The 16,769-nt window shown below is 36.8% G+C and overlaps 2 protein-coding genes across 3 annotated transcripts; one reads left to right on the forward strand and one right to left on the reverse strand.

Moving 5' to 3' along the window:
• Positions 1-890: 890 nt before the first annotated feature.
• Positions 891-2,272, forward strand: LOC112289269 (uncharacterized). Of its 2 annotated transcripts, none has more exons than XR_016505780.1 (2): positions 891-1,604; positions 1,813-2,272. XR_016505780.1 is itself a non-coding variant. In XM_090254791.1 (2 exons), exons 1-2 carry the CDS (start codon positions 1,322-1,324, stop codon positions 1,857-1,859), a joined length of 330 nt encoding a protein of 109 aa, XP_090110917.1. In that variant the 5' UTR covers positions 1,021-1,321; the 3' UTR covers positions 1,860-2,272. The 2 variants fall into 2 exon arrangements, 1 of the variants encoding a protein (XP_090110917.1); XM_090254791.1 differs by having other exon boundaries at positions 1,021-1,604.
• A 2,750-nt stretch (positions 2,273-5,022) lies between these two features.
• On the reverse strand, positions 5,023-6,037 carry LOC112289458 (ribulose bisphosphate carboxylase small subunit, chloroplastic). Its single transcript, XM_024534697.3, has 3 exons — positions 5,778-6,037; positions 5,456-5,587; positions 5,023-5,353 (listed from the first exon to the last, which is right to left on the reverse strand). Exons 1-3 carry the CDS (start codon positions 5,964-5,966, stop codon positions 5,126-5,128), a joined length of 549 nt encoding a protein of 182 aa, XP_024390465.1. The 5' UTR covers positions 5,967-6,037; the 3' UTR covers positions 5,023-5,125.
• Between the last annotated feature and the right edge of the window lie 10,732 nt (positions 6,038-16,769).

A 16,769-nucleotide genomic window follows, 5' to 3' on the forward strand; every position in this document is an offset into this window, starting at 1 on the left:
ACATTTTATTTTATTGTTATTGGTTTTTTGCATTATTCACAACTATGATTATTGGATAAGAAGTTGTATTAGATTAACTGATATAATATAAAGAGTAAACGTAAAACAGTATGTTAAAACTGTATAAATCCTCCTTCAAAAGGATTATTATTCCTCAATTTTAATGAATTGCAAATCTAAATAGAAATCACAAATTTAATTACTAACCTTTAAAATATGAAACCAACATATCAACCTAGAAAATAGCAAGCATTTTACACATAGAATTGTAATAAACCTCCTTCTAAAGAACTTATTTTATAAGAAAGTAAGAAAACTTGAAAAAAAATCATACACCACATATTTATCACGATCCACCAAATGAAGGACCACCATTGCTGCCAAATAAAGCCAATTGTAGACATTGAAGTGCTGAGTCCTTTTGAATATTCCTTGTGATATACGCCCACAAACTCAACCCAATCCAAAAATTAAAAATTAAATGTAATGAATGGGGAGAGGGGGATTTTCAACCATTGGATACCCTAAAAATACCCTAAAAATACCCCCGCAAAACCCAATAGGAATCCTCTCACGCAAGGAAAACGAAAAAGTAAAAGTAAAACCGAGAAAGAAAAAGGAAAAAGGGGAACGTGGGAACGTGGGGGAGCCCGAGGGCTGCTGCTGGCTGGTCCATTGTGTGGCCGTGGGTGGTCAATCCAGCAGCGTATTTTTACTACCGTGAGAGGTGGTGGAATCGGGTGGAAATGCGTGTGTTTCTTTTTCACTTTTGTGGGTTTTTCTTTTTTTAAAAAAATCCTTTTTGGATGGCGAGGTGTGTCTGTATGCGAGGCTCGTGGAGGAGGAGCGTCCTAAAGCGCGGCCTGGCTTGAGAGACTCACTCTGCCTTTGACTGTGGCGGATGCGCGTTGCTGCGCCCCTCCGGGCTCCGTGTTCTCGTCGTCGTTCGTTCGTAGTCTCTCGCCTGGACTTTCGTATAAGGTCTTTGGGTTCTCAGGTAGTGGTCTTGAGTTGGGTTATCATTGATATTGTGGGGTTTGGTCGTGTTGTGGAAATTTTGCACGGTGGGCAGCAGCTTGTGAGACTTGATGCAAATTGTGAAATGCCCCTGTCGTATCAACTTTCGTGGAGCTCTGAGGCGTTCCATGACTGCAGCAACGCATTGCGTGTGGTGATCAGGAGTTTCAGCTTCCCTGACATTGACTGGAGGGAGGATCATTTGCTAGTGTTTTTGCCTGAAGAGCGGAGTGCCAACGTTGTTGAAGTTCGTTCCGATCGGGTTTTAATTGCGTCACTGTGATCCAGAGGATTTTGCGTCACAATGGCGCAGATGTTGTTGAAAGAAGCGGCGGATTTGGGGTTCATGATAGCGTTCCGCTTCTATGGGCGAAACCCCGAAACAGGGCCAAGGTTTTACCACCCTCCACGTTCTGATGATGGCCGTGATTGCGCGGAAGCATCGACTGCTTCTTCATCCTGCAGTGTCAGAAGACACTCGCCGGTGAGGCGACATGGCTTGGCGGGGGCGGCATCTATCATTTTACCGAGTCTTTCAGCCCCAAGTTTTCCGATCCATCTCTCGAGCGGAAGCTTTCCAGATCTCGGTCAGTGCCCTCCCATTGAGATTCCTGTCCTTGGTTTGCTTGCTCTCAATGAATTGTATTGTTGATTACTTTTAAGCTTTGGAGATCTGTGCTATACAGACACTTGCATTGGACTTTTAAGGTATTTGAGCTTAGAAAGATATGCTTATTCGTCTCTGGGTAACCTGGGCTTTGCCGACGGTGCTGATCTATGTTGTTTTTGTTTCAGATGGAACTCTTCCTTCTCCGGCACCGCATAGTGTAGGAGCCCACTAACTTTAGCTCTTCATGGAAACCCTAGTGAGCATTCTTTAGTGCTGCTTGTCAGTTCAACACCTACTCACGATGCAATTATTCTGTGTCGTTTGTCCTGTTTTCCTGGCAATCGCATCGAATGGATTACTTAGGTTTTACAATTGTTGGACACAAGGATTTCTTTTATATTAGTGAAACTTTTGAAAGATGGACATCAATTTGTCTGAACGGATTCCACATTCATGAATATAAAACTCAGAGATATAGTGGAGTTCCGCAATATGTTGACGACGATGGGTAGTGATAGAAACTGAAGTTGGATTGAAGATTTGTGGAAACTGGTCACATTATTTTTTGAGATCAAAATCTCGAGAAGAGACTAATTCTTTCTTGTATCTAGTTCCATTTGATAAAAAAAAATTATTTAATGTCAATATACATTACAATATTGTTAAGAAATATTCAACGATGTGTAGTGTCAACATGTTTCTGTTTATGGAAATGTTAAATACGCTGAAACTCAAGTTAAGAGATTCTTAATGGTGTACCTCCTTCAGTTTCAATGAAATTTACATGGCTAGTCACTTCCTCTGTATGGACGAATCTCGTCACTAATCAGCAATTTTATACTTGCCATTGAGGTAATTCAAACAAGTCTCGCGTTGCAAGAAACCTATGCTTCGATGTGAACAGCAGCATCCCGTCTGACGATCTTCAATCATGTTGGCAGACATGCAAGTTATTTGAGACATTGCTGTAACACGTCTGACATGGTGAGCGGAATTGAGATGGGCTTGTAAAATGCAAGGCAGCAAGTCACATGGCTCAGTAGCGAACGTTAAAGCTTCGCCGTAGCAGATTGGAGGATTGAGAATTCAAGATGAAAAGTGCCTCATTTCACAAACTCTATCCACCTGCCACCAGACCAGTAAAGCTCGAGAAAATCGTGGAAGCAGAACTGTTCGTGCCTAGATTAATTTTGTCGTTCAAAGGATTCGATTCACCATGATGAGAATGCAGGACCATTGAAACAGCACCGTGTTTCAGAACCCTTCGATTGTACTGTGATTGGTTTCACGGTTTACTTGATGAAATTATCAAAAAGAATTCGGAATTCAAAAAAAGATTTACTGATGCCCATCAGATGGACATTGTGGCACCAGACTTTACTGTCTCATTGTAAACTGTTTGATGCTTGAATACTGAAGACACCTTCCGTAAATGTCACTCGCTCTGAGAATCTCGAGGTGAAACTAATTAGGTCTGACGGAGAAAACTGGTGTGGCGAGGAAGTAGTCCTAGACAGACTGGAAGTTGAAGTTAATATGAAACTCAATCGTGTACCTAGAAGTTCATTGATAGAATCCAATTGATGCAATCCGATGAACTGCTCCATCCAATGGTGTTGTCCGCGGGGATTCAGGATCCGAGAGATCTACATCCTCACTCAATCGAAGGCATTACGACCTGGGAACCGCTGGGTAGAGGAAAAGCATTATCCGCGTCATAAATCCAGTCGATCTTGTCCTCGAGATACAAATGCGCAGATTCCCGGAAGTCTGGATCAATTCCCACGGTGGCTTCGATGTCATCAACCATGCCCTGGAACTGGCAAGCTGTGCAGCATTGATTCCCTACCAATTGAGAGGGCTGAAACGTGCTGGCCAATAGCATGAGCTGGGTGGTGCCGAGGTTGAGGGCAATGGCGGTGGCAGACAGAGATTGGGCCAGAATGTCTCCATTGATGGCCGCGAGCCTGGCCGCGGGGACAATGGAGGTGGCAACTGTGATCTGGCGGAGCTTGCTCTTGTTGTCACGTTGAATTCCGATGTGGGTGTGCATCTCACCGCGACCTGGGGCGGCGCCTGGAAAGATCCGCAGCTGTGCAATCAGGAGGGCAATGAATCCCCATTTGCTAGCTCCCGCAACATCGCCCTGCAAGGACCCGGGAGCCAAATCCTTCCGAAAACTCATGCTTCCAACTTCGACATCGAAAACTGGACCGCGCTCATTAATTACCATCTGCGACAACATCTGCAAGCCTTGGTCTCGCTCTCAAAGCACAATATTCTCGTAGCAGCAGATCGAGTATTCGCAGGTCTCCTGACTTCGTTGTATCGGTACACTCAACAGGAGACAAGCATTGTTAGCACTCGCAACTTCCATTCTCACAAAATCCAATCCCCATTTCGACAGCTCTCAAACCAGATGACACAAACATAGTATGTGTCAATCTGGGCATCTAATCGAAGCTCCAGGAGTCCGATCGTTTCAATCCGCTGTGACACATGACGATGAATGGAAACAGACATATAAGCTTAAAAACTGTTAAGAAGAACAAATAAGCTTAACACCAACATAATATCAATATTGACAACTTGTTGGCACAAAAACAGTTTGTAATTGATCAATAAATAATGCTTGAAGACATAACCATTTGCATGTTTTTCTATGAATAAAAAAATAAATGAACGTGTTTAAATATGTATATTTATATGATTGTTGTAAATATTTCCTTAAGAAATTGACTACTACATTTTTTTATATATTTCTTTACCCTCACAGCGACAGCCACTGACTGTTTTGTCACTCAGGTTTACGGCACCAAGCCTTCCTCGAATGGCCGTAAGCACTGTGGCCACCATGATTTGTGAAGTGGTTCAAAGACAGATGTTGTAATCAAAAACCATAATCCTGCCAGCCCTTCAAAAGGAATCAAACCATTTCCACTGCGTTAATTCTGAACAACTCCTAGTTACCAACAAGTCTGACGTACAAAAACTGATCGACGATTCCATATGATATCACACCTGCATGTACACACGTAGTAGTAAAAGTTCTGAGGGCAGAAACATATCAGTTAGTATTTTTCAAGAGGGGTTCATCAGGATACGTCTTCAGCATTGATGCAGACTGAACATGTTTCACTTCACTGTTTCAAGTAGTGGATCGCCTTACGAATTTAAAGAGATATCTCGCTTCTGTGCCCCTCATCAGTTCGGATCCATCTTAATTTCAACGGTAATTCAGCCTCTTCGAACTTTCCAACTATGAAACAGTACCTTCGCGGGTGCGTCGGTGGCTTATTCACAGGAGTCGGGTTAATCTTTTAATACTCGCGGCTGCAACTTGACCAGTTGTTTCAGGACATGGTGATTCACTCAGCAGCGTTACTATTGATCAATACCATAAAGCTGCCTTCTCTTATTCTATTATGAGCCAAAGGCGAGTAGTGTACATGAGTTTTGAGCAAATCCCTATGCCTCTCTACTAGCTACATTGATCATCTAGTTAGGCCTGGCAACCAAGAAGCCGCAGATTTGCACCTGCTTCACGTTATCGAAGCCCAATACGCGCACCCAGCAGTTGGGGAAGGTCGTCTTGCACTCTTGAATTTCCCTCAACACCTGGGCAGAGTCATTGCACCCGAACATTGGCAATTTCCACATGGTCCAGTAGCGGCCATCGTAGTACCCAGGGCTAGAGTTGTTGTCCCGGGACACACCTTTTGAGTTCTGAAATCGAGACGCACAATTTAGAGGTTGCCAATCTGCAGTCCTTACATCTTACAGATCTTCGCAAAGTTGAGTGAGCGAAAGGCACTGGTTATCACTTACCAGGTCGAACTCGAGGCAGGGGATGAGCTTCTGCTGGATCATGTACTCCACCTGCTTGGCAATGGCCTCATCTGACAATGGGGGCAAGTACGAGAAGGTCTCAAACTTGGTCATGCCGATGGGGTTCCACACCTGCGCACATGGTTTGCGTTTAAAACTGTGCCCTTAAGAATCAACAGAGCTTCCCCCAAGTATTGCTTCTCAAAAGCAGGAGCATTGTATAGACGTATGTGAAGTGAACAAAATTTCAAGACAATCAGATACACCAGACTAGGAATCACCCACATCACAGAACACAAATCAGTTGTCACGGCTGCTACACCTGCATGCATTGCACACGGCTGCCGTTCTGAACGGAGCTCAACTTCTGGCTCTTGGAGGCGAAGAAGGTGGGTCCCTTGAGGCAGGTGGAAGCCTTGACAGTGACAGAGTCAGAGGAGGCAACCGACGAGGAGGCCGCAGCGAATACAGCTGGGGCCACAACGGTGGAGCAGGCAACAGTGGACGCCATAGTGCAGAAGCTGCTCCCCTGCTCGATGCTGGGAGAATTCAGAAAGTGGTGAAGTGAGCGATAGGTAGCGAGTTTCTGATTTGATCAGATCGTCTGCAGGGGCGGTATTAAGCACATCGGGGGAGGGACCGCTGCAGCAGTGGTTTGCGAGTAGACAATCAATCATGTCCACATGAATGGGATGCACGACTTCGGACTGGATTGGGCCGATTCGACGAACAAATGGTCGTTGGCGGCAGTTGTTTCAGGCCGTCCGGAAACTGGGTCTGAGTCGACTTGGACGAGCATGGACGGATTTTGGACAACGCGTGGACGAAAGGACGACGGTTGGAAACAATAGCCAATGTTGGCGTTAATTTGAAGCTAGAAATGCGCCGCTTTGGGGGACACACCTCCAAACTGGACTCATGTAGTCATCCAAGTATGCATGAATGAAATACAAGTTTTTGAAGTGGGGAATCCAAGGTGGGCTGCCTCCACTCATTACTAAGGGCTTGCAAGAATCGTATATCTCTATAGGATTGTAGTATCTGTGTAATATTTTTCGTTTCCTCTGATACAAGACTTTTTAGAGAGACTCGCGCTTCGGAGTGCAATCTCGTCACTGAATTGTAATATTTTGTGTCCTTTGAAGCAGAGAAAAGCTGTTCCTCATCAATAGTTTACATCGGATAATGCTGAGCTACTTATCTTGTTCCTCTCGCTTCTTTCGAGCTGGTAGCTTGAGGGATCTTAGGGCTCCATGATATAACCGGGATAGCGGAACAACTGTAGATGAATTTGAAACCTTGGTGCTAGACTGTAGTCAATATGGCCCTCTGTTACATGCCACTAGTTGGCGAGTCGCACATTGTGCTGAAATTAGCTCTTCTTCCAGTATTTCGGACGTCTGAATTTCATATCTTTTGCTAAGTCTTTGCTCGTCTACAATACCCTATAGAGTGAGTACAGTTAAAGTTGCAGTTTCCTCAGAGTACTTCACGATGTCCCGGTCGTTCACAACAACGCGCATGCCGGAGAGAGCAGATTTCAGCTCAATTCTTTGATTATGCTTCCTATCTGCACACTTTCTGAAAACACAATGGGCATAAAACACAAAACGTGAGGCTGGTACCACTTGGTCACGAGTTCGTTGGTTGCAAACTCTTATCACAGGATCCCATCGCGAAAGGTAGTGATAATAAAACCTTGAACAGAATCACTACAAACAAACATAAAGAATCACAAAGAAAACGATACATAACATCCACAGAGTAGCGTAAGGAGCATGTTACCCTTGGCTATAGCATGAGTAAACTCACACATTGCTGCAGTCACTTCGGAAGCAGCAGCTGCTGCGACATTAGATGCTAGAGCAACTTCATTTGGAGGTGGCTCAACAAGAGGCCCTTCAGTGAGTGGAGATACTTTATCTGTTTCTTTTCCTCTAATACAGTGCGAAGTATTCATATTTTGAACTGAAGAAGTAAATACACCTGTAAGCATGGTCATAACAAGTACTAGTACCACATCACAAACACACTATGAACAGGATGCGATGTTGTTTTAGTCCCATTACTTTTATTTCAGGATTGACTGCCGAAACAACTAAAGTGGATTTTTTAAAAAATGTGTATGGTTAACACAATGAACTCACTGATTCAACACATAATTCAATACGGATGCATCAGCATTATTCCTGAACTGATAGTGTTTGTTCGATTTCTTCCTGTTCGTTCCACACTTGCAGTTCTCAGCAGGTTCAAATTGACGGATACAAGGTGATTTGTAAGACAAACTGAGATTTATGAGAAACTACGATGATGATATTCAGGTTGCAAGCCTTAGGACGCATTGCACAACTCGCTTTTTGGAGTCATTGATTATTTCATGAATTTGGTGAGTACATGGAACTATTTAGCATGAGTTAATTTCGTGTGTAGTACTGAATGCTAACCCTGCCAGTTTGTGTTTGTTATTATCATGTCATTATCAAATAAAAAATTTATTCTTTTCATTTTTAGTAATATTATTTTGAAGTTGCAAAATAGTGATCTTAAATATTCTTTTAATTACACTTCACATGATTGTTCTATAAACTAATCTATTTCAATCTTTTCTTCACACCAACAAACTATCAACAAGCACTTCTCTTAGAACTAATTTGCATCCTACAAAATCTTAATAATAATTTTTATTTAAATAATATGTTTTTCTTTTTAAATTATATAATTTTTTTCTTCAACTAAATATATATTTTATAAATTTTTATATATATAAAATTATTCATACAACCACATCATGATTTAGAAAATAAGAATTTACAACAAACATTTAATTCTAAGTACTTGACTTTTTATTAAACTTAGATTTGCACCCTTAGCTCATAAAAGATAAATTCTATATAACCAACCATTTTTAAGCATACTAATATATATATATATATATATATATATATATAAATCAATCCTTATCATCAAAACTATCATTACACTCTTGTTCCTTGTCTTTATTCTCAATCCTTATATCCATTCTCCATCCAAATCTTTTGATGTCATGTGGTAATATAATTATATGTTAAAAAATAAAAATATGGATGTTATTATAGAAGAGCCCAATAAAAAGATATAGTAAAAAGACAAAGATAAATAATAAAAAGGTAGTAAAAAATTTAATCTTAATGTGGTTTTTTTATAGAAGAGATTTCTATTTACTTTATAGGAGCTTAAATGAGCTAAATCAAAGTAAATGAGATAATTAATTAATATATGCATATTTAAGAAAAAATTAAGAATAGGTTTTAGCAAAAATTACCTCAAAATATAAAGAATTGACATCCAAAGATACGCAATTGTAAACCAAGATCAAAATCAAATCGTAAGGCACAAAACCATGTACCTACGGCAATTTTAGGATTCTTGGAGTGATTGGAGAGTGGGATTTGAGAGCAAACATAAGAAAGGTACTTTTGAATATTGGTTTCAAGTAATTGGAGTATGTAACAACTTTGTAAAGGCTTTATATAATTAGGATTGTTTTTGAATAATTTTGGATTTTAAAAAATTCAAAGAGTTTGTACTTTGGACAATTGGATAAAATTTATAGATGATTTATAGGTGAAATTTTGTGATTAAGTAATAATTATTATATGTAATCTATGTTGCAAGTTTGAGCTTAATTTAATAATTTATTCAAAGTTTATTGAAGCTCAAACATATTGAGGTCTTGGAAAATGGGGTTTAAAGAATCAATGAGGATTTTTAAGATATCCATCAGTTTGCTAATTGGATTGAAATAAAATTTTGCATACAAGTAATAAACTTGACTTCTAACAATCTTACAAAGTTTTAGACCTATTGAATAGTGAAATTAAGAGTTTTTGGCTCTAAAATATTGGTACTAAGGTTGGAAAAAGAAGCCGGCCAACACCCAAGCAAATTTTAGGAGTTATCTTCTAATTGGTATATTCAATCTTCTTCAAATGTTTTTATGCTTGTTGCTAGCTTAGTTATTACAAAGTATACAAATGATTAGTTAAAATCAATATTTAAATCATTAGTTATTGAGATTTCAATTTATTATAGGAATTATTAAGAATATGTTTAAGATTTAGAATTTGATTAGAAATTGATTAAGATTGGTTTAGGATTTAGGATTCAATTAGAATTCAATTAGGATTTATTTATGATTTTTTAGGATTTGTTTGGAATTTATTTAGGATTTGGTCTAGGATTTGGTTAAGATTTATGATTTGACTAAAATTTGGTTTACGATTCAATTAGGACTTATTAGGATTTCATAAGGATTGGTCTAAGATTTAGGATTTAATTAGGATTTACTTAAGATTTATTTAAGATTTTTATTTTAGAATTATTTAAAGATTTTTTTTATTTCTTTAAAAGTTTCTATTTTTAATATTTCTTTAAGATTATTGTTATTTCTTTAAAATTTTATTTTTGTATCTCTTCAAGATTTTATTATTATTTTTCTTTAGGATTAATTATGACTCTTTTATGTTTTTTTTGTAACTTCTTTTAAATTCTTTTGGATTGGATAAAATTGGATTAAGGTTGTTAAGGATTATTTAAGGTTTATTTAAGACTCTATTAGACTTAGCAAGATTTTGTTGTTGCATTTCTACTTATCTTCCATAGTTAGATGTCTTGTTAAGTACTCACCATGCATCCGTAGTACTAAGTATTCTTATTCAAACAAGAATACACATAATACAATTGGTTTGTATTGGAGAGGTAGAACCTGCTTCACTTGCCTGCAAAGGAGCTGGTCAAAAAATTGGTTCAATACTAAGAGCTGGTGTTGTCGTGAGGTGCTGATGTGCCCAGTCATGGTTCGTTTTGATTTGCAAGGAGTTGCTAATTGGTAGTGCAAGAGAGATGCAATGGCCAATTGGCGGTGATGGTGAGTACAGGAGTTGCCTGTAGTTGGGGGCGAAAACAATAGTTGGCAATTTGAGATTTGGCATTAGTGTTTTTTAAGTCTTGATTGGTTTTAATCGATCTTGGCACAGGTTCTGTGGTCATTGGAGGGGCTTATCAAAGTGATCCAAAAATCTAGTCCATAATAGAGTCAAGCAAATTTGTGGAAACATGCTAGTTTGTTTGGTGGAGCCCTTTTTGGTAGAAGACAGAGTGGAGTCGACGCTTTGTACTTTGGAATTGCTATTTGAAGGTGCTTTGAAATCTAGATTTGATTGTTTCAGATCTAGATTGAATTTCTTCTGGAGTTGAATCGTAGTACTCACCAGAATTTTGCTCAAGTAGGTTTGCTTGGGGTCTGAAGCGGTGTACTTTTGGAATTGGAACCAGAGCCGATGCCAGGCAATCCCGGGCAAGGTGCCCAGCCTTATGACCATGGTGGTATGCTATGTAATTGGTCCTCTTCTGATGATGGTGTCGATTAAACTACCTGGATCCGCAAGCTGAGCCCTGGCGAGAGCATCCTCGTATAGCGTTCCTGATCCGAAAAACAAGGGCTTCTTAATGCTGATCGAACCTAAGCCTCAATTTGGTTTCTTCCATCTATAAGCAGCTGACAGGTTTTGGAAGAGTGGGAGGTGAGCGTTCATTTCGAATGATTCTCACTAGGGTCTCAAATCTCAATGGCAAGATCTTTAAGATTTTATGAATAACGACGAGATCAGAGGGGAGTTTGTTTGCCTCCCTGAGATCATTGATAATCTCGTGAACAGTTTGCACGAAGGATGCCACTGTCATGTTATTAGCCATTCTTAAATTTTTCCATCGATCCAGTGTGGTCATCACATCTGCAATGGTCTGTGTAGAATACAGATTGGACAGCATCTTCCAGGCTTCTGTCGGATCAAAAATCCTTGACACATATGGCTTAACCATATCGGAGAGTGAGAGACTTAGATACACATGGCCTTGGTTTTCTTCCTACAAATTTTCTCTGTTTCCAATGGATCAGATCGAGAGGTTATCGAGGGGCTAGCTGGATCTTTACTATTCGAGACTTGACTAGATTTTGAGATTTCGGGAGACTCTGCACTCGTAGTGTCAGACAGTTGTGGATTCACTGCATCCCAAAGGTCCTCTTGTTCCAGGACTCTTTGGATAGTGCTCTTCAATACCTTGTAGTTTTCGGGACCTGCAAGCATTTTGTTTGCTGCAACAATTGAATCCATTGATCCTCGTTGTGCGCCAACTCTCAGAAAGCTTCTACGGTTCTAGTGTACTATTCAATACTAAACTCAGTCACTATTTCTACTTACTCGATTCCCGCTCTTATGCCATGATGACCACAGAATAACATAAGCAACACAAGGTAAACGTCGAAGATAACCACTAGGAAATGCAAGATCAGCCCATACAGGCTCAACAAAACCAACTGGATTAGTTTGCTCGAGCAGCAATATAAGTCAATAATATGTCTACGTTCCCTGTGTAGAAAACGTGCAGTCAAACACAGGGGCGATGTTCAACAACAAACACTAGGATTCTGGTTGATACAATGTTTTGTCAATAGAGTGATCCATCTTTGGCTCTTGTGCAAAAAAAAGGCCAAGACCGCGACCAAAAAATAGACGTGGAACTAGTATCACAAATTCGAATGGCTAGTGTTTGTGTAATCTAAATTGACTGGTCTGATTCCAACTGGTTGCGACTGGATGGACCTGTCTCGCCACTATACTTTTGATCTCGCCGCTGATAAAGATGTCTAGAAATTGTATGACCTGATCCACAAGTGAAACTAATAGCACTACTTGCACTGCTCGCTCAAGCGAGAAGTGCAGCGAGAGAGTGGGATTCCTCACAGAAGATACAACTACATTGGCAATGTCAACCCGGCGGCATGAAGTCGGTGCACACACATGAAGAAATCCCGTGCATTTTTGTGGTGGATGACTGTTTTACTAAACCTTGCAATGGCTTTGTTTTGTGCAACAATTTTCAGAGTTACTTGCCATATGTGGTATCACATATATTTTTTCAAGACATGGGCTAAGTTTTATATGAATGTTTCACAATTTTACCACACTAACATTTGAGGTGAGGAAGGTTTCCTTCATAGAAAAGGAGTGTGAATTCCTACATGCTTGCTAAAGAATCGATCAAAATGTCGCTCTTGAAAGTGAATGTTTGTGTGTATCCAACCTGCAAGCATGTTTTTATTTTATTATGTGGAAAGGTCAATTTTTTATTATAATATACTAGATCACTATGTAGATGTCATTGACATGATGTAGTTGGAGTGCTTTAAGGTGCTTTTGTCTTCTTGTTCAGCCATTATTACAAATAGTCAAGTAGATTTAAAAAGTCTTATATCTTATTTAAGTGTATTCATGTTTTTCTTTGATAAGTTTTTAATAATCCTAAGAAAATATGTTGTATTAATAGTTGTAAGTTTTATTCATATATTTTATAATGTTAATTTAAATAAATTTTAATATAGTTTTTGAATAGTTTATTGTTAAAAATTATCATTGCCAAAAAAAATGTAACTTAATTAATATACTTTTTATTAATTACATGTAATATATCTTAAATTAAAAAATCTATAAATGATAAAATAAGATTACATATAGATAGATAGATAGATAGATAGATAGATATTCATATTTTTTTAATATTTTCCATCAATTTTATATTTTAAATAAAAAAGTTACTTTAATAATTAGAAATAAGTAGAAGTAGATAGAAATTAATGAGTCAAATAATTTTAATTTTAATAAATATTTTAATAATTTGTTAAACATAGATTTAATCTTTAGGTATTTTAAGATATATCACATGGATCTAAAACTTTAATCTAAAGATTTTTATATTTAAGAAACTATTATAAAAGAATTTTATAACTTGAATATTTGACCTAATGTCATGGACATACTCATAATTACATATACAAATAGGTAGAAGTAAGTAAAAGTAGGTAAAAATAAGTTAATTCTATAGTATTTGATATGGAAGTTTTCTAAAAGCTTCATAGATGCTGCTTTGACTTCATAGGTGTCTTTAATTGACTTTTTGGATTAGAAACGTGGTCAACAAGTTGGTCATGTGCCACACATGTTGTTAACTTGAAGACCAAGCTAACTATGTGGCCTACATGTAGAAAAACTTGCATTGTAAGTAAAGCAGGTGTCCTACAAAGTCAACACATCTTGTCAACTCCTTTCTTGCTTCCAGTCTAGTTTCAAAGGTCTCTAGTTTTCTTGACTTTTTGGCAATAGCCATTCTAGTTTCTTTCTTAATATATATATCAAGTTATTTCTATTTTGTCATCTTTCTTTGAAAGAAGTCTCACTCGTTTATTTGTCTTTATTGTGTTCTTGTCCTTGACACCTAAAGGCCTTGTGATTCTTAACAATGCTTTCATATAACTTTATTATTAGCTAGTATTAATAGATGTAAGATTAAAACTATCTTTAGTCTTGTTAATATATATATATATTTTTAAATTTTAATATTGATTTATGACTTTCTACATTTAGTACATTTTATCATTCATATATATAATTTATTTATAATTTATTTATATTTTAAATATGTATGTTTTTTTAAACAAATTTTTCTTAATTCATGTTTTTAACATTATGCTTGTTTATTGAAAGAATTAATCGAATGTTGTCGTTAAAAAATATTACATATGTATACTTATAAAATCATAAACTATAAAAAAAAATTATATTATTATATAATGCACTTAAAAACCAAATTCTTAAGTATCATTGAAATTTGATCTGCAATGTAAGTGTTTAAAATAAGATTAAGATACCTAAAAGTGTTTAAAATTTATGTAGACACATTAAGATATAATACTTTTAAATTTTTGTGTTATATATATATATATATATATATATATATATATAACTTAATTTCATTAAATATTTGAGATACAACTTGTTTAAAAAAAATCTAATTTTTTTAATAAACTAAATTTTAGAATTGTATATAAAAATATCATATGTAGCTGATTATAGAAAAAAAATCTTAAAGAAATAAAACACAACTAGTGTAGTTTATTTCCATTTAATATTAATAAATTCTTATCCAATTAAATTACTTTATAGTTCTAATTATAATTTAATATATCTATAATAATTAATTCAAAAATATGATTAACTTAAAATACATGTCTTTTTACAATACTAGATATTTTCAATAAAACGTACAAAAACTGATTTCGAGAAACAAACTAAAAAAAATAAAAAATAAAAAATAAACTCTTGTATTAGTCGGAATTGAAACAATCAGAACATAGAATACATTGTTTTTTTTGAAATGATTAATCAATGTTTTTAATTATCATTAAATGTATGTAATAAGAGAATGTGAATCAAAGTTTAAACCAATTTCAATTCTAAAGAAATCAATAAAATTATAATGTGTTTCAGAAAGTTCAAAAAAATATTTTGTTAGATCAAAAGCTTTAAAATAATAAGTAGATATGTGTATTTGTATCACAACAACTGTCAAAAAATAATAATAAAAGAATGTACAAAAAATATTTCATAATGGGTAGATTGTGTTTAAATAATATAGAAATTTTTTTACTACTTTTTTAATAAATTATTTGACTTGTACCATTTCTAAATAAAAATTTACAAGTTTTTTAAACTTTCTTTAGGTTTTTAAGATTTCAACTATGTTATATTTAAAAAAAAAAACCCAATATTTACGAATATATGTGTATATATATATATATATATATATATATATATATGAAAGAGGTTTCTTTTTTATCTAACAAAAAAAAAAAAAAATGTCCAAGGATGAAATTACAAATTATTTGTATAAAAAAAAAGACACAATTAGAAGACTTCATTTTAAATTTATTTAACTTGTATGCATTCATTTTTAATTAGTTTTAATAATTACAAAAAAATTGGATTTAAATTTTTAGTTATTTATTTTTTTATTTTTATTTTTTTCTGCTAGTCTTAAACAATTTAAGAAACACCAGAGAGAGTGTGTGTGTTTATATTTATATATGTCAAACTCAAGAAGAATGCATTCAACTAACATAAATTAAGACATTTAGGTTACACTATCTTTCAGAATGGATTATGAATGGATCCAAAGAAACAAAGAGATAGATTTATCATGACATGAACAATACAAGAACTTCGTGTTATATTCAATGTTCTTTTGTTTATTTTTAAATCTTCAAACCTCTCTAAAAAGTTCTTCCTAGATTACTCTCACAGGGATTACGATTTTGCACAAATATAAACTTGAAGAGAGGTCCTGATGCAAACAGAACCTGTAAAAAAAATCACCAGATATTTTTTTTACCAATATTTTTCCCCTAGCTAAAAAAATAAAATAAAAAAAACAAAAAACACAAACAGAAGAAGAAGAAAGAAAGAAAGCAGAATCGCACATCATTTTAACGGCCACCAATGCTTCAAATCTCGCCCAGGATTCACAATTCCACCCACCACAAGAGCAAAATGACTTTCTTCGGTAGCATTTCATCATAAAAAATACCCAAAATATAATGGAATTTTGTGTCGAGAATGCGCAGCGAAGAAACCTCTTGCTAATGCCATTACAATTGCCATGAACAGACTCATTACAAAACAGCAGTGACTTTGAGATCAAACCTCACAAAAACCCAGGTCTCAACATGACAACGCCATGAGAGAGTTACAATGCAAAGCGCAGGGAAATGAATGCAAAGAAGGTAGAAACCCAGTGACAACTTATGAATGAATAACTGACTGACTACACACTTCAACGTAGAAGAATACTACGAAACATACTTCAAAAGGAAGCATAACTCTACACAACAACACAACACAACACAACAAAACACCCATGAAAGCAATGAATTCCGGTGCTTTGCATGTTTTACTTGTGGAGCAGTGAAGCCAGTCGAGGAGGAGGAGGAGGTGTGCACAGATGCTGTGCGAGCGAGCGAGCTATGGATGCCAATGAGTGGAGAGCAGACAGTAGCGGAACGGAGGGAAGAAGCTGCATTTCCAGTGATCAGGGCTGTGGATGATGATTCGGGCTCAGAATCCCGGATCAGTGGACCAATTCCACTAGAGTGGGGGAGGTGGGTAGATTCGACTTCGAGCGAGCGTTACTAACGACGTTCGTTAGCTCCGAGGGGAGGTGGGGATGCTTCAACTATGTCTACGAAGTGCACACGGCACGCGGCGAGGTCATTGATTCGGCACCTTAAAAAGTACCTGATCCATATCGCTGTAATTCCCTTTTGTCATACACGGGCTGGGCAGTGATCAATGCAGTAGTAGGACTTCGCGGAATCCGTGCTTGGGGGCCTGGGTTCCTGTGGACTAGCTCGCTCACTCCTGATTTGCTCAGCTTCCCCCGA

The sequence above is a fragment of the Physcomitrium patens genome, chromosome 12 (assembly GCF_059467195.1).
Source record: "Physcomitrium patens ecotype Gransden chromosome 12, ASM5946719v1, whole genome shotgun sequence".
NCBI lineage: Eukaryota > Viridiplantae > Streptophyta > Bryopsida > Funariales > Funariaceae > Physcomitrium > Physcomitrium patens.